Here is a 17,523-nt window from a genome sequence, read left to right as displayed (position 1 = left end):
AAATTAAGAAAACTATATAAACAGGGAAAGCAAAGATTTAAGGTCTCAGTGAAGATAGTGGTTAAGGCATAGGTTCTGAAGTGAAACTGCTAGGGTTTGAATCCCATCTCCTTTACTTGCTATATACTTCCTTACACAAGTTATTTAATTTCTGTTGCCTCAGTTTACACAAATGCAACATAGAGATAATGGTTCTTATGTCATATAGTTTTTACAAGGATTAAATAAGTAATACATGAGAGAGCATATGGATCATATGTTTAATAACATAGTGAACATTCAGTATATAATATTATTATAAATGACTATACTTAAACATCTAGCTACAATCAATTCTGTGTGCAAACTTTTCAGTTAAAAATGCTTCCAGTGACAACTCTCGTCATCACAATGTATTTTCTCAAAGTTTCATTGTAGACGTTAATGATATTGTCATATTTTTACCCCAGTGGTGTTCAGAGCTTCCAAAGGAAGAATAGCAAAGACCAATGGAATTATGTTGTTTTTTGTAGTATGCCATACATTCCATTTGTGGAATAGTCCTGACTTTGCTTCTTTGACCATCTACTCTAATGTACATGTTTGTTAGTAAACTCTAGAAATGGAAATAATGAGGTTTTTCTTTCTTCCTTAGGAAGACTATGATCGTCTGAGGCCTTTATCTTATCCAATGACTGATGTCTTCCTTATATGCTTCTCTGTGGTAAATCCAGCCTCATTTCAAAATGTGAAAGAGGAGTGGGTACCAGAACTTAAGGAATACGCACCAAATGTACCCTTTTTATTAATAGGAACTCAGGTATGTCTGCTTTGATTTTACCCATTTAAGAATAACCTCTGTGGCCTGCCTGTGGTGTTGCTCTCAGACAAATGGCCCTAAGGTTTAGCAAATGAGATAATATATGTTTAATCTCAGTTGTTAGTTATAATAAATTCTGTCACATTTTTGGAAAAAGTAGTGTCAAAGAAAGCAATTACTATATTAGTTGGTTTTAAAGATTAGGTTCTTTTGTAATCTTTTTTTTTTTTTTTTTTTAATTTATTTATTTATTTTTGGCTGCGTTGGGTCTTCGTTGTGGTGCATGGGCTTCTCATTGCGGTGGCTTCTCTTGTTGCGGAGCACGGGCTCTAGGACGCACGGGCTCAGTAGTTGTGGCGCAGGGGCTTAGTTGCTCCGCGGCATGTGGGATCTCCTGGGACCAGGGCTCGAACCCGTGTCCCCTGCATTGGCAGGCGGATTCTTCATGTCTATTTATTTTTATTTATTTATTTATGGCTGTGTTGGGTCTTCGTTTCTGTGCGAGGGCTTTCTCCAGCTGCGGCAAGTGGGGGCCACTCCTCATCGCGGTGCGCGGGCCTCTCACTATCGCGGCCTCTCCCGTTGCGGAGCACAGGCTCCAGACGCGCAGGCTCAGTAACCGTGGCTCAGGGGCCCAGCCGCTCCGCGGCATGCGGGATCCTCCCAGACCAGGGCTCGAACCCGTGTCCCCTGCATTGGCAGGCAGGCTCTCAACCACTGCGCCACCAGGGAAGCCCTGTAATCTTTTTTTGATACGTGGGGTTAAATGGGACTACATGCTTTATCTTTAAAGACTGATAATGTTATGGGACATTATTAACCTTTCTTAACTAGATTGATCTCCGAGATGACCCCAAAACTTTAGCAAGACTGAATGATATGAAGGAAAAACCTATATGTGTGGAACAAGGACAGAAACTAGCAAAAGAGGTAATGCAACCTTTACAGAATTTAAAAATAAATGTAAATGAAGCTAAGGTAATAATAGAAGCTAATATTTACTGTGCTTTACTGTATGCCAGGCCCTGTGCTGAGTGTTTTACATGCATTAGATCATTTAATCCTTGCCTCGACACAGTGAGGTGAGGTTGGTCTACTAGTGCCTCTGTTTTATGGGGGAGAAAACAGAGGCATAGCCTTGTCAGGTAACTTGTCAGGTAACTTGTAAGGTCCCGCAGGTAGTAAATGGCAGAGCTGGGCTTCAGTAAAGGCCTCACTCTGGCCTTTACACCTGTGCTACACTGCCAACAATATTTTCCTAGTAAGTCATGTGTAGAAAGAGGCGTCACAAATAGGGGCTGCTGAATCAGGCCCTGTCTTCAGTGAAGGCTCATGGAGTAGGCAATGGAGTGGAATAGGAGGACAATTTAAGTGTGCAGTTAAAAACAAAAAATTATGGCTAGGTTGGAGAAGAAATGTGTTGTTGAATTCTCTTCCACAAGAGAATTTTTATGAAAGGTGGAAAATATTACCATTTAAAAAATATAACTGTGATGCACAAAATACCTTTTAACTTATATTCTTCCTCTCCCCAAAGCGAGGCTTACTTTTTTCTCCATTTGCCCCTAACATGATTGGATTCTATTTTTTAGATGTTATGACTTTAACAGGACTTACGTGGAAATGGAATATAATAAGGTGTTTTTAAAAATACTATCAGGAGGCAGAAGAAAGCAAGAAAACTTTTTGGAGAACAGTTTTTCCTAAAGCAAAAGATAAATAGCTTTACTAACAAGCTACTAACAAGGAATTTCACATATTAAATTCTGTCATCTTAGGAGAGAAGGAATTTCTAAATTTCATAAAGGTAAAAGTCATAAATGAAAACATTGATGATTTAACTACATAAAAATTTAATGACATCAAATACCAGAAATAAAATTAAAAGTCATATAACAAACTTGACATTTATGGCAGAAAAATGGGTTAATATCCTTAGTGGACATGAACCCCTTGCATATGGATTAATCAGAAAAAGACATGTGCATACCCCAGTAGGAAAAGGGACTCAGAACATCAGTGGGGGATTCTCCAAAAAATGCAGATTGCCATTGAAGATACAAAATATGTTCATATTCCTTAGTAGTCAAATGTAAGTTCCATCTATAAAATTGGCACACAAAAAAAGAGACATTAATTAGAATACCCACTGTTCCAAGGGTGTAAGGAAATGGGTACTCGGTTGTTCTGTTGGTCTTTGAGTAAAAGCAGCCTCAACAACATGCAAAAGGCTTAAAGTCATGTACACTTTTGATCAAGCAATTTCACAGGGAGGAGTTTATCCTAAGAATATTATTCGGGATGTGCTTAAAGAGATAGCCATAAAGTTGCTGCTTTGTTTATAATAGCAAAAAAAAAAAAAAAACAACCCTGCATCTATTAAAAATTTATACTAATTTACTTACTGAGATGTTCATGTTTATTATGTAGTTTAAGGGGGAAAAAAGTGGTTGCAAAACACCATTTCTAGACCTGTCAGCAGCATTTGGCACAGTTGGTCCCTTCTTGAAACACATTCACTTGGCTTCCTTGAACGCCCTCTCTTGGGCTTTCTTCCCGCTCGTTGGCCTCTCCTCCATCTCCTCATCTCCCCATCTCTGAATGTTGAGGGTCCAGGGATCAGCACTCAGCTTCTGGGATGTCTCTCCTTCTATATCCACACTCAGTCTTTAAGCCTGCTAAGCTTCTATCCGTCTTGTGGTTTGAACAGTCTGCTACTGAGATTCCCAAATTTCTATCTGCAGCCTGGACCTCTTCCCTAAACTCTAGACTTGGTTATCCAACTGGTCATGCAACAAGTCCATCCGGGTGGTAAGCATCTCAAAACTAACGTGTCCAAAACAGAACTCCCAATTTTATCCTCTAGGCTTAGTCTTCTCAGTTACTCGGGTCAAAAACCTTGAAGTCACACTTGACCTTGCTCTTTCTCTCATACCGTACAGTGAACCCTCCAGCAAAATATATTTTTCTACGTTCAGAATATACCCAGAATCCAAACGCTCCTCACCGTCCCCTCCTCTGGCAGCCTGGCTCAGGCCCCCTCCCTCTCTGGCCTGGATTACTGGAACAGCTTCTCACTCACCTTTCTGCTTCTGGCTGTGTCTGTTAACCTTTTCTCAACACAGCAGCCAGAGTGAGACTAAAAATAGAAGCTCCATCAGCTCCCTGCTCTGTTCAGAATCTTCCAGTGGCTTTATTATCTTCCGAATAAATAAAGGCCCAAGTCCTCACCCTGGCGTACAGGCCCCGCTCCCTCTCTGCCTCACTCACTGTGCTCCAGGCACTCGGCCTCTGTGCGGTTTCCCCAATCTTCTGCTTCAGAGCCTTTGTCCTTTCACCGCCCCCTCTGCCTGGGATAGTCTTCCTGATGTAGACATTGTTCATTCTTTCACTCAAATATCACTCTCTCAGTGAGGCCTTGCCTGACCTCTCTCCCCACTCCCTATCTCCTTCCCCATTTTTCTCCAGACCACATATTCTACCTCTTTATTAGTCCATGGTCTTCTCCCTCTAAAATATAAGCTTCATGAGAATAGCTTAGGGACTTAATTTTGTTCCTTGCTATATTCTCACATTTGGCAAATGAGAGTGCTCTGTAAGTTTTCAATGAACGAACAAATGGATGGATGGATGGATGGGTCCCCTCTCACAGTAGAAGCCAAAGTCCTTACTCGAGGTCGCTACCTCGAGGCTGCCTCACTGCCTGCCTCTCTTGCCATTACCCCTGCTCACCCTCTCCTGCCACTCTGGCTTCTTTCCCACCCCCTGAATGCTCCGTGCATGCTCCTGCATCAGGGTCTTTACATCTGTGGCTCTGTCCTCCTGGAAACTCTTCCCCTAGGTATCCCTCAGTGCTCAAACTTTACCTTGGTGAGCAGCTTTCTCTGACCACCACCACTGTCCTCTGCACCCTTTCCCTCCCTCACTCTGCTTTTTTTTTTTTAACCTGTAGCATGTGCCACCATCTGCTCTATATTCCTTTGTGTGTTCCTCCCCCAGTAGAACTTAAGCAAACGTAAGCATCACACAGCGGAGACTTTGCTGTTCTGCTCAGTTCATTGACATGATCCCCAGCACCTAAAAACAGAGCCTGGCATATAGTAGGTACCCAGTAAATATGTGATGAATGAAAGAATTTTCCATAGAGAAAGTCTGGACGAATATACACTAGTATTTTAACAGTTAGCTGTCTCTGGGTATCATAAATATAAATGATTTCATTCTTTTTGCATTTTATGATTTTCCTTGTAATGGTGTGTTTGTGTGGTATCAGTTGTTGTAAAAAAGACTGTATATATTTGTGATTTTTTTTTCTCCCTCCCAGATAGGTGCGTGCTGCTATGTGGAATGTTCAGCTTTAACCCAGAAGGGATTGAAGACTGTTTTTGATGAGGCTATCATAGCCATTTTAACTCCAAAGAAACACACAGTAAAAAAAAGAATAGGATCAAGATGTATAAACTGTTGTTTAATTACGTGAGAAACGTCTTCAGTGGCCAAGTAAACTGTCCATTTCTCTCAGAAAGCATATGAAATGCTAAAGCTATACCCAGACCTCTTATAAATAATGAAGCAGTTTAAAACTTGAAAGGAAAAAAAAAAAAACAAACCCTGTCCTCAGAATTCTATAAAGTTGATTAAGAATGTTTCTTAAAGGTCCAAGAAGCAACAAACAGCATCTGAAGCCACAATCTATTATAAATACTTTATTTCAACTAGAAGGTACAATCTCTCAGGGGTTTCATAGTTTAAAAAGCTACAATCACATCATGTTGTAACTACATAAAAAACAGTGCTGTTAAGTGGAACTGCCTGGCTTAGACCATACACATGTCTGCACAGTCTTTATGGAATCTGCACAAAGAAATATCTTCTCCCTTTGCTCCAATTAATTGTTCTTGTATGTAAGTTTCTTTCTATTCCAGTATATCCAGAGTGGTGAAGTAACAAGGCCAGCCACGTAGCCAAAGGTTGCTCCAAGCGTGCAGGAGATGGGCCATTCCTGAGGAGAGAATGTATGAGATCAAAAAGAACAAATGTTTTATTATTACTTGAGCACAAGTGTAACCTAAATATTTCTATATTAAAGCTTAATGTGCTTTCTTAAAGAATGCCAAAAGTGTAATAAGGTCATATCTGCATTTATCATGAACACTAAAAATGTACACATTTTAGTTAATGTGCATTCAACTGTAACAAAGGTTTCTGGCGATTGTAGATTTAGTTTGATGCTCCCCAAACTGCATGAGAAACATGCTGAAATTACAAATTAAAACTTTGGGTCAGACTTTGCCATAATCCTGGACTCAATTTAGCTCTCTGAACTAGTTGGTAATTTTGTTTTTCTAATTTCCACATTGGCTTGTATATCAAATGAAACGAAAAGGGTGTATGCTGACCAAACCACAAGAAACTTTAAATTGTGTTAAAGAGAAAAGACCTTCAATTCAAGCATGTTACATGGAATTTATAACAAAGCAACTGCTTTCATAATAAAACTGATTTCACCTTTCAGATATAGACATTGGAACCGCAGTAGAAGTTACAGAACTACAGCTTATGTACACACCTAGAGTATAAGTTAAATGACATACTGGCTTCCAAATACCCATTTTCTCCAGCCATATTACGTTTCACAGTATTACATCAAGCCAGAAGTAAATAACGTTGACTTATTTCATCCTCGAGCAGTGCATGGTAGTCCCTAGATTTTGAAAGGTCCTGCTTTAAAAAAATTTTCTCATGTTTATCTATGAATCTTATTTGGTATACTGGAGCCATTTCTAATCTTTCTCTAGGGAAACAGGCCGTATAACTGTGGTAGAGGTGAACCATCTTAATGACTAGTTCTGTTACCTAATTAAGCTTTCTTGTTTGGTCTGCTGTTGATCTACCTTATTCCAAATGCCATGCAACAGACAATAGTGTTAGACAAAGTTTCAGTGTGAACAAACTAATGCAGTTCAGAGAAGCATAATCTAATCCATAAAATTTTTCCCAGCCTTTCCTACATTTAAAAATGCTATTGCCTAAATTATTATTTCTTTATGTCTTTGGTGAGCTTCTGTTAATTTCCATGACTTGAGCTTATAGCTATGTCTATTGCACAGATTGGGTAATGGAACACTAAACTTTGATACTTGAAAATGACAGCCTTAAATGCTCATAGCAGTCACAAATCTAGGATGTACTGTCTTGTATGTGAGCTTTGTAGAGATTTTTTAAAAAATAATAAGCATCATCTTCCCCATTGACGTGCAGAGAGTCTACTGGATAACTGGTCAGGAGCTTTCTCTCCTGAATTGGACAGTGGATGTCTTCTTTCTCCCAAGAAGTGGTGGTTCGCATTAAGTACCATGGCCTTATGTATGCTCAAGTGGAATCTGATGTAACTTTCTCATTTAATTTTGGTCTGCTATTTTTAGATAGAATTGAAAAGAACTGTATAACTCAATTAGTATATTAGCTAAGTTGTCCAACACATGGTATAAAGGAATTAAGACAGTAAAGTATTATACATTTATTTCCAACTTGCCTTTGGGGATTTGATGGGAATTTTTTTTTTTTCTTCCTCAAATTCACATCTCTGAAACTCTTCACACTTGGTTTCCTAGCCAATAAAGTTAAAATCTAGAATTTGTCCTGCCCTAAGAGAAATGGACTAGGAGTCTGGAAACACAAACTCTGGTGTCACCTCTGTTTCTTGACTGGGCCTCATTTTCCTCATCTGGGAGGTAGAGGAGATGATCTCTAATCTCTCCCATTTATCAACTCTTAGGATTTTCTTCTTTCTTAAAATAATCATTGTTGGACATTACCTTTTCGGCTTCATGTTCTTAAGATGGTAAAAATCCTGTATATAGATTATTAGAACTCTAAGCAAAGATGATTGTATCATCTGAACCTGAGGTGCCTTAGGTACTCTATTGACCTTGATGGGGTTTGGAGTTTCCCATTGCTTATTAAGAGCCTTTTCGTTGTTTGGTTCTTTAGTATTTCTTTTTTGCAAAATCCTTCCTGCTAGTTTAACTAAAACCAAAGATTTTTTTTTCTGTACATAAACAGATTGTAGAAAAGTTGCCTTATTTTCAGAAGCATGTCTTCATTTAAGACTTAGGTTTCCATTGAAATTCAGGCTAATCACTGGAACAACTAGTTCAAAGTAGTGAAATATCTGGACAATAAAATACTTCAAAAATATCTTACTGACATGAATTTTGCTAGTGAATGAAAATACACTGCTTCAAATAAGGTCATGTATGAATGAACTTAAACTTATAGTTAATATTTTTTTGCATATAGGTAATCAGTTCTGAAGTTCTTAAAAATAATTTTAGAGGCTTCCTGAAATCTTATTTAATATTTTGCTTATATCCTTATTCTATCTATCTCTAAAGGTACATTTTAGGTTAGCCTATGTTGAATTATCATATTTCCAATAAGTAGAGCCTGCACTAATGGTTTTTATTGTGAATTATCTTAGTTACTTTAGGCATTGCTTCCATTTGGTTTTAATTATTAATTTTAAGTACCAAATTAAATACTGGTTTGTTGGTTGTTGCTTTTTAAGTGATTGTTGCTTTAATAGTGTCCCATCTTAACACATGGGGTTACAAATAAAATAATATGCATAGTTTACTATCTATGTAAAGCACTGACCTTCTTACCTTAGTAGTTTTTATTTAACACTCTATGTAAACACTTGGGATAATATTCTTTCCTCTGTTTCTCATGTGGTGGATCTCCGCATCATCGGCCAACTGTGAGCATCTGCACTTTGGTAAAGGACATTGTCAAAGTGTAGGGAGAATCGTAATCCCTCATGAATCCAGCCAAGTTCCAATTTGGGTTTCTAAATTCTATTTTAATCACTTTGTAATTTCAGTGTGGCTCTTTGTTTCCAAACACATATATACACATTTACACACACATTCTTTAAACAGCTGCTATACTTCACCTCCAGTGGAATGCCAAAAATGAAGTAAATATTAGTTAGAAAGTTTTGCCTTAAGAGGGGTTAAGGCTTGGAACACCTGCTATTCAACATGTCAAGGAATCCATGCCATCAGCAAATTAAAATGTTGGACTGGCTTTGGAGACTGTTTGCTAGTGATGGACAAGGCTTTCCTGCTTGATTTTTTCTGAAATAAGTAGTCCTTAACTGTAACATAGTCATTTTCTAAAAGAGAATTTCTTTATATAAGGGCAACTTTCCTTAATAGGGAATGGCAAAAGGAGCTGTTGAAGGGAGTTGGGGAAGGTTGCCAACGAACAACCTTTCCTCAAGCAATTTCCTGCTAACCTTAATATTGCTTTAAAAAAATTAAAACTATCCTATGGCAACAATTCATTTTGACTTGTCAAACAATCCTAGCTTAATCACATATTTTCATAAATAGATCTTGAAGTTTTCCATTTAAAACTATTGTCTCACATACGGAGATGTTTCTATTTAACGTTCCTCATGCCACAAATAGAATTAAAAAAACACATGGTATCATCTATTGAAGAGACAATTCAACTGCGTTGCTATAAACATTTCTCCAAATTATGATAATCTGAGATGGCTCTATATAATTATCTTGTTTTGTTTACGGAAAATAGAAAACTCAAAGACATTCATGTAAAGGAAGTCACAAGTGATTACCACCAAACAACCATCTTCTTTTTATCCAGTTTTTTATAAATTTAAAATTTTTTAAATCACTAAATAAAAGAAAAACTTCCTCTTGCATAATAAAAGATAATATGGACAAAAGATAATGCAACAAAAGATAATGCAACTGGGTAAAATTATTACAGTTACTGTCAAAAAGAAAAACTTTAAAAAACTGAGTAGCTGCATCATGTGAAGAAAGTATCTTGCTTAGAGTATTACTATTATCCTTTCTCTAAATCAAATGATTCCTTATATGTTTCAGCACTTAAAAAAAGGTCAGTGTTCTCTTAAAATAATCAGCATTAACAAAGCCCTGATACATAGGATCTTGGTACATGGTACTACCAATAAGTTATTTTTCTCTTAGAAATAAAACAATTTCACCCTAATAAGCTTTAAAAAACTTCTTAAATGATATAGATATAACTTTTTTTCTGTTAAAAAATCAATATTATTGCTGGTTGAAAGACATTTCAAAATTATATAAGCTTACTTCTACCTGAAGACCACACTGCTTTCTTCTGATCAGGCATCACTATAAAACTCTGCTTACTTTTTAAGAAAGGAAAATGTACCAATATAAAGAGTTTGATATATTTCAAAGCATATTGTAAGTAGTAAAGAATAGTGATTAGAACACTGATTTTTGGGACTTCCCTGGTGGTGCAGTGGTTAAGAATCCACCTGCCAATGCAGGAGACACGGGTTCGAGCCCTGGTCTGGGAAGATCCCACATGCCGCAGAGCAGCTAAGCCCATGTGCCACAACTGCTGAGCCTGTGCTCTAGAGCCCATGAGCCACAACTACTGAGCCTGTGTGCCACAAATACTGAAGCCCACACGCCCTACAGCCTGTGCTCTGCAACAAGAGAAGCCACTGCAATGAGAAGCCTGCGCACCACAACGAAGAGTAGGCCCCGCTCACCTCAACTAGAGAAAGCCCTGGAGCGGCAACGAAGACCCAATGCAGCCAAAAATAAATTAAATAAATTTAAAAAAAAAAAGAACACTGATTTTTTTTTTAAGTGTATGTCTGTATTATTTTAAATTTTATTTATTTATTTATTTATTTATTTATTTATTTATTTATTGTTGGCTGTGTTGGGTCTTCGTTTCTGTGCGAGGGCTTTCTCTAGTTGTGGCAAGCGGGGGCCACTCTTCATCACGGTGCGCGGGCCTCTCACTGTCACGGCCTCTCTTGTCACGGAGCACAGGCTCCAGACGCACAGGCTCAGTAATTGTGGCTCACGGGCCCAGTTGCTCTGCGGCATGTGGGATCTTCCCAGACCAGGGCTCGAACCCGTGTCCCTTGCACTGGCAGGCAGATTTCTCAACCACTGCGCCACCAGGGAACCCCAGAACACTGATTTTTGTATTAGACTGGATTTGAGTCTCAGGTCTGCCCCTTGTTAAATATCTGACCCTGGGAAATTAATCTGGATGGAATCTAGGATATGACATGATGCAAAGGAACTTATTTACAAAACAGAAATGGTCTCACAGACATAGAAAACAAACTTATGGTTACCAAAGGGGAAAGGGGGAAAGGGATAAATTAGGAGTTTGGGATTAACATATACACACTACCATATATAAAACAGACAACAGGGATCTACTGTATAGCACAGGGAACTATATTTAGTATCTTATAATAACCTATAATGGAAAAGAATCTAAAAGAATATATATATATATATATTCTGCATCACTTTGCTGAACACCTGAAACTAACACAACATTGTAAATCAACTTTACTTCAATTAAAAAAAAAAAGTTTAGATCAATGGAACAGGATAGAAAGCCCAGAGATAAACCCACGCACATATGGTCACCTTATCTTTGATAAAGGAGGCAAGCATATACAGTGGAGAAAAGACAGCCTCTTCAATGAAGTGGTGCTGGGAAAACTGGACAGCTACATGTAAAAGAATGAAATTAGAACACTCCCTAACACCATATACAAGAATAAACTCAAAATGGATTAAAGACCTAAATGTAAGGCCAGACACTATCAAACTCTTAGAGGGAAACATAGGCAGAACACTCTGACATAAATCACGGCAAGATCCTTTTTGACCCACCTCCTAGAGAAATGGAAATAAAGACAAAAATAAACAAATGGGACCTAATGAAACTTAAAAGCTTTTGCACAGCAAAGGAAACCATAAACAAGATGAAAAGACAACCCTCAGAATGGGAGAAAATATTTGCAAACGAATCAACGGACAAAGGATTAATCTCCAAAATATACACGCAGCTCATGCAGCTCAATATTAAAAAAAAAACTACCCAATCCAAAAATGCGCAGAAGACCTAAACAGACATTTCTCCAAAGAAGATACACAGATTGCAAACAAACATATGAAAGGATGCTCAACATCACTAATCATTAGAGAAATGCAAATCAAAACTACAATGATGTATCACCTCACAATGGTCAGAATGGCCATCATCAAAAAATCTACAAACAATAAATGCTGGAGACGGTGTGGAGAAAAGGGAACCCTCTTGCAGTATTGGTGGGAATGTAAATTGATACAGCCACTATGGAGAACAGTATGGAGGTTCCGTAAAAAACTGAAAATAGAACTACCATATGACCCAGCAATCCCACTATTGGGCATATACCCTAAGAAAACCATAATTCAAAAAGAGTCATCCCCTCAGATCCAGCAAATACTGGATTTCATTGTTAATTTCTTCTTTGCTAGTTATTCGAAAAGCAAGTGTGTCATATGATTGAACGTATAAGTGGAGAGATGACCCACAGTCATTATCCCAGACAGCATTCCAATTCTGCAGAAACCAATACTGACCCAGACAAAGAAATTATTGAAGCCACTGGGTTAAACATATAGATCTGTGTGCCATTTCTTTATGAAGATACCACATTTTGGATTTCTCTTTTTGTGAAATCTAGAGGTTGTGTTGCAATTTCAAGAAGAGGGTGGGACTGTATGAGACAATGACACTCTTTTAACAGATATATTTTTGGTGCTATTCTTTTTAAAAAATTTTTCCTGTTTAAGCAATATATGGTTAGAATTATTTAAAAAAAAAACAACAACCCAAAAAGAGCCATGTACCACAATGTTCATTGCAGCACTATTTACAATAGCCAGGACATGGAAGCAACCTAAGTGTCTATCAATAGATGAATGGATAAAGAAGATGTGGCACATTTATACAATGGAGTATTACTCAGCCATAAAAAACGAAATTGAGTTATTTGTAGTGAGGTAGATGGACCTAGAGTCTGTCATACAGAATGAAGTAAGTCAGAAAGAGAAAAACAAATACCGTATGCTAACACATATATATGGAATCTAAAAAAAAAAAATGGTTCTGATGAACCTAGGGTCAGGACAGGAATAAAGACACAGACGTAGAGAATGGACTTGAGGACACAGAGGGGGAAGGGTAAAAGCTGAGACGAAGTGAGAGCATTGACATATATACACTACCAAATGTAAAATAGCTAGTGGGAAGCAGCTGCATCACACAGGGAGATGAGCTCGGTGCTTTGTGACCACCTAGAGAGGTGAGATAGGGAAGGTGGGAAGGAGACGCAAGAGGGAAGGGATATGGGGATATATGTATACATATAGCTGATTCACTTTGTTATACAGCAGAAACTAACACACCATTGTAAAGCAATTATACTCCAATAAAGATGTTAAAAAAAAAAAAGTTTACCAAAATGTGACCCTGGGCAAGTCACCTAACCTTTCTGTGCCTTGGTTTCTCATCTACAAAATAAGGATCACTGTAAAACTCACCTCATAGGGTTATTGTAATGATCAAATGAGACAATGTGCTGTGTGATACTTATAACCATACCTATAACAGTATCTGGCACATAGTACAAGTGACCAATTAATGTGAGTTATAATTGATAATAATCTTTTAGTTCATATTTTTAATAGGCACATATGAAATAAGTTGTCATTACAATCTAGAATACCATCATTCCTCAAATATACCATCTCTAAAGCTATTTTAAAAATCCTGCCCAAATTTTAAGTACTTTAAAAGTATTTTTTAAAAATTACATCTACATATATATGGATCATGTTTGACGAGAAGGAAGCATGAATTCCGTTAGATGGTAGTTGGATGTGTATATACACACATCCATATAATTTCAAGGGTTCACAGACCTGAAGCCCATATATGGACTCTTGGTTAAGAATCCCTACACTTGGAACTATATTCAATATCCTGTAATAAACCATAATGCAAAAGAATATGATACATATATATAACTGAATCACTTTGCTGTACACCAGAAACTAACACAACATTGTGAATCAACTATACTACAATTAAAAAAAAAAAGAATCCCTGTACTCTTCTCATCACTCTACCCTAATAAGTATTTTTATTAACTGTTCTAGTTGGCCAAAGAAATACAATGACCTTTCACATTTTGGTTTCAGAATTTTAAGGATCAATTTCAATGATGTAGATGGCATTTGTGTGAATTGAGAGTAAACAGTTTAAATACATTTTAATTATAATATGCACAATATATCAAGTGCAAGTAGATTACCTTTTTACTCCATAAAACAGCTAGTTTGGTGTATCACTGACTATGGCAGTTTATAAGCTGCTGCAGGTTTCATCAGGTATCTGGGATTGGATAATGGTGACTTTTTTTGAAATTAGTTCAAAATATTCAACAAAAAGTTTAAAAAGCTAATTATATAAAAACATTAGGCTACTTTTAAAAATACTTTATATTTTACTTGGGAGCTTTACTTTGCTTTTCTAGGAAATGGCATGGGACAGTGGAGTGAGAATGATCTGAGATGCAGGGCCAGGTCAGCCACTTACTGGCCATATGACCTTTGCCAGGTCACTTAACACCTGAGCCTCAGTTTCCCAACTGCAAAACAGGGATAATAATACCTCTTGTACTTAAAACGTGGGGCTCTTGTATTAAATGAAGTAATACTTAAAAATCTGTCATGAAAGCTGTAAAGTACCATGCATCAGTATCATTCTGTATATTATATATTTTAACTTGAAAAGAATTAAACTTATATGATCAGTAATGGAAGTACTTCTTAGGTATTCTAATAGGTAATAATTAGAGCCTGCAGTTTAGAACAAATAAAATATTGATAGTTTATGAGCAAGGTTATATTGTGCTATAGGAACTATTCCCTTGCCCTTGTAATATAAGCATCTTTAGTACTTGCTTTTCTTCACATGAAATGTCTGGGGAGCCTAAAGCTTACAAGAGAAAACTCTCAAGAGCTATATAGCATATGGCATTGTATTAACCATATGTAGCCTTACCACTGAAATAGATGGGTGATTCTTGCTCCTAGCTGTCGTTTTTCATAACTTTTAAGAAGTATAAGTACAGAAACTGATTTTAAACCAACCACTGGTAGGCATTTCTATCATTTTTAAGAGTCTCCATTTGAATGGCTCTGTTTATTCAAAACTATTTATTGAGAGCCCCTACTATAAACCAAGCAGTTAAGGGGCAAACTAAGATTATTTAATTTTTAAGATAAATTTTAATAACACAAACTTTAAAAAATATGTTGCAATATAGTTTTTGGAGAGGTATGTACTATGATAGATATCATGGGAAAACTGACCTATCTGAAGATCAAAAAACCTAGAAACACTTAGAACAACTCACAACCATTAGGATTACTGGCTCTTTCAGATAAAAAAGGGAGATAAAACCCAGGCAGTTCTAAATTTCACACAAACTACTTTTTAATATGTTTTGTTTATCATGCTTACCACAAATTTACATTTGCATGACTGATAGAGTTCATTTTTAAAAACCTACTTTCAAAATTCTACTGGTTTTAAATGATTATTTATATTTTCCTCTGAATTTGGTTTTAAGTGATGTGTTTTTCCAGATGTCCTTAAAGCAAATGCTATTGTCTGATGTAGGAATACATGTACAGATGAATCTACTCATCTGGATACATTTCTCTAGTTGTAACTCTTCCCTGTGCCATGTATACCATACCACTCTCCTGTGACTAAGAACACAGATTTAGGAAGAGCTATTTGTGGAGAGGTCCACAGTCTCCAGGCTGGAACTTCTTGTAAAAGTGACGATAAATGGTCCTTGGCAGGACCATGCAAATGAGTTACCTTAGCCAGCACTCTTCTCCCTCACATGAAAGTCCTGCTAGCAGATCATTTTCAACCTCATTGCCCTACAGTGAACCCACCTTTTAAATCCAAAACCATTTTCTATCAGTTAAGTATTATAGTTTTTTTTTCCATGCTCGAAATATGTAACTCATATTTCATATAAATTAATATTTTATTTTGGTCTGTCTAAAATACTGTATAACACATTTAGTAACAGAAACACCAATTAACCTAAAAATATGCACCCTTCAATAATTAAATCCATAATCTTAGCTTTATCCCTCACTCTGTCATTATCTGCAATGATTCATTTAATTATCCTTATGATCTCCAGCTTCAATTTATGAAAGTATTATCTGTGGCATCTGTGACTTTAAAAAATGAATATATATGTTTCACAGATATTAATTTTTTAACCTGATAAAACCAGAGAAAACAAAAAAGAGTTTTTAAATATAACAATGCCTCATTTATCCGGTATCTGACGGGAATAAGTACAAATATTTTTAAACAACTTAAAATTGTTTTAAAGACAATCTCAATCCATTTTGCTTTTTAACTTTATAAGAAATAAGTATGCTCAGAAGAGATTTGATTCTCTGGGTCAATTCCATTTTGGAGACAGTAGCATGGAAGTCCAGAGTTTAAAGGTATTTGTTGGTTTTCTAGGTACAAAAGCTTCACATATTAGCTTCAAATACTCTCCTACAAATACATTAAATTTTATGGTCTAAGATACAAACACTACCAGAGTGGTCATGGCACTTAAATGAAATTCTCACGTGAGGAAAGAAATGCAATATAATAACTACTCAACCTTTCCCCCAAAACATCTAAGCTATGGCCATTTTTTAAAAAGAAAAGCTATGTTTCAGAGTCTCCAGGGATAAAGAGAATCATGGTGTCCTGGGGCGCTGGATCCTGAGTCTTCCTCTAATCAGCCAAGAAATGTTGAAAAAGATGTGTACCCCTCTCCTCACACTTTGCTTTCTTATGTGTAGAAGTGGGACTGAACCCTACCTTGCACTAGGGTTACCAGGATTAAGTTGCCTGTGTGACAGTGCCAAGCCCATGCCTGGTACATACACAGACAGATATGACGTTTTCTTTCTATTGCCATCCGAAATGTCAGACAGAATTGAAAATTACATGAAATCCAAATACCCTAAATACCTAAATACCAGGGAAACAAAAAGATGATTTAACAATCCACCCTACCAATTTAAGGATTATCGGGCAGAATGAATACAATAAACTGAGACAGTTAACATGCTCTAACACTTGGAGAACTCAAATAATGGAATTTGCAGGGTTTTTTGGTAATGCTAAAAAAAATAGTCATTAACCTACTCCTTTTATAGGTCATAAATGCCTGTAACATTAATAAAGCAGTAACTATGTGTCAGGTTCTGAACTAAGTACTTTAGAAGGATTATATTATTTAATCCTCACTAGCAAGTAGCAGAGCCAGGATTTGAACTCAGTAATCTGATGCCAGAGCTCTTAATCATCCTGTTATCTGTCTACCTATTAATAAAACATGTGGGTTTAAAAACTTCATGGTAAATTTCCTTTGCTCAGAATAACCAACAACAATTCCTAACCTCCCATTAATTTTTTTAATAACATGAAATACTAGCCGACTTTTGATAATTAAGACATTTTCCAGATGAAAAGCTCATAACCATCTATTCTGCAAAATATTTAGAGCATATTAAATCTGAATCTAAATCACAATATGAATCTAAATTATCGTTACCAAACAATTAAATTCCAGTCCTGGTAATATTTAAGTATCTGTTATAACTTACACAGAATATGTATATTGTACACGGTAAGAACTCAACAAATATTTACTGATTAGCTCTTTTTACAGCAGATAATGCATCAAATTATAATGTACAAAGATCTTCCATGGTCAAAATATTCAT

The 17,523-nt window shown here is 36.6% G+C and overlaps 2 protein-coding genes across 4 annotated transcripts in view; one reads left to right on the top strand and one right to left on the bottom strand.

The window, feature by feature from the left end:
- The window catches only part of RHOQ (ras homolog family member Q), a 38,267-nt gene extending 29,809 nt beyond the window's left edge, over positions 1–8,458 (top strand). The window contains exons 3-5 of the mRNA XM_059943427.1: positions 635–799; positions 1,634–1,729; positions 5,124–8,458. Of these exons, the coding sequence (XP_059799410.1) occupies positions 635–799; positions 1,634–1,729; positions 5,124–5,279 (417 nt within the window). The 3' untranslated portion in view covers positions 5,280–8,458. The remainder of the gene's footprint in view (positions 1–634; positions 800–1,633; positions 1,730–5,123) is intronic.
- PIGF (phosphatidylinositol glycan anchor biosynthesis class F) overlaps positions 5,491–17,523 on the bottom strand; it is a 45,960-nt gene continuing 33,927 nt past the window's right edge. For all 3 annotated transcript variants that reach the window (XM_059943421.1, XM_059943422.1, XM_059943420.1), the window contains exon 6: positions 5,491–5,801. In XM_059943421.1, the coding sequence (XP_059799404.1) occupies positions 5,688–5,801 (114 nt within the window). In that variant the 3' untranslated portion in view covers positions 5,491–5,687. The remainder of the gene's footprint in view (positions 5,802–17,523) is intronic.

The sequence above is a fragment of the Balaenoptera ricei genome, chromosome 13 (assembly GCF_028023285.1).
Source record: "Balaenoptera ricei isolate mBalRic1 chromosome 13, mBalRic1.hap2, whole genome shotgun sequence".
Classification (NCBI taxonomy): Eukaryota; Metazoa; Chordata; class Mammalia; order Artiodactyla; family Balaenopteridae; genus Balaenoptera; species Balaenoptera ricei.
This window is presented reverse-complemented; position numbering and strand designations above follow the sequence as displayed.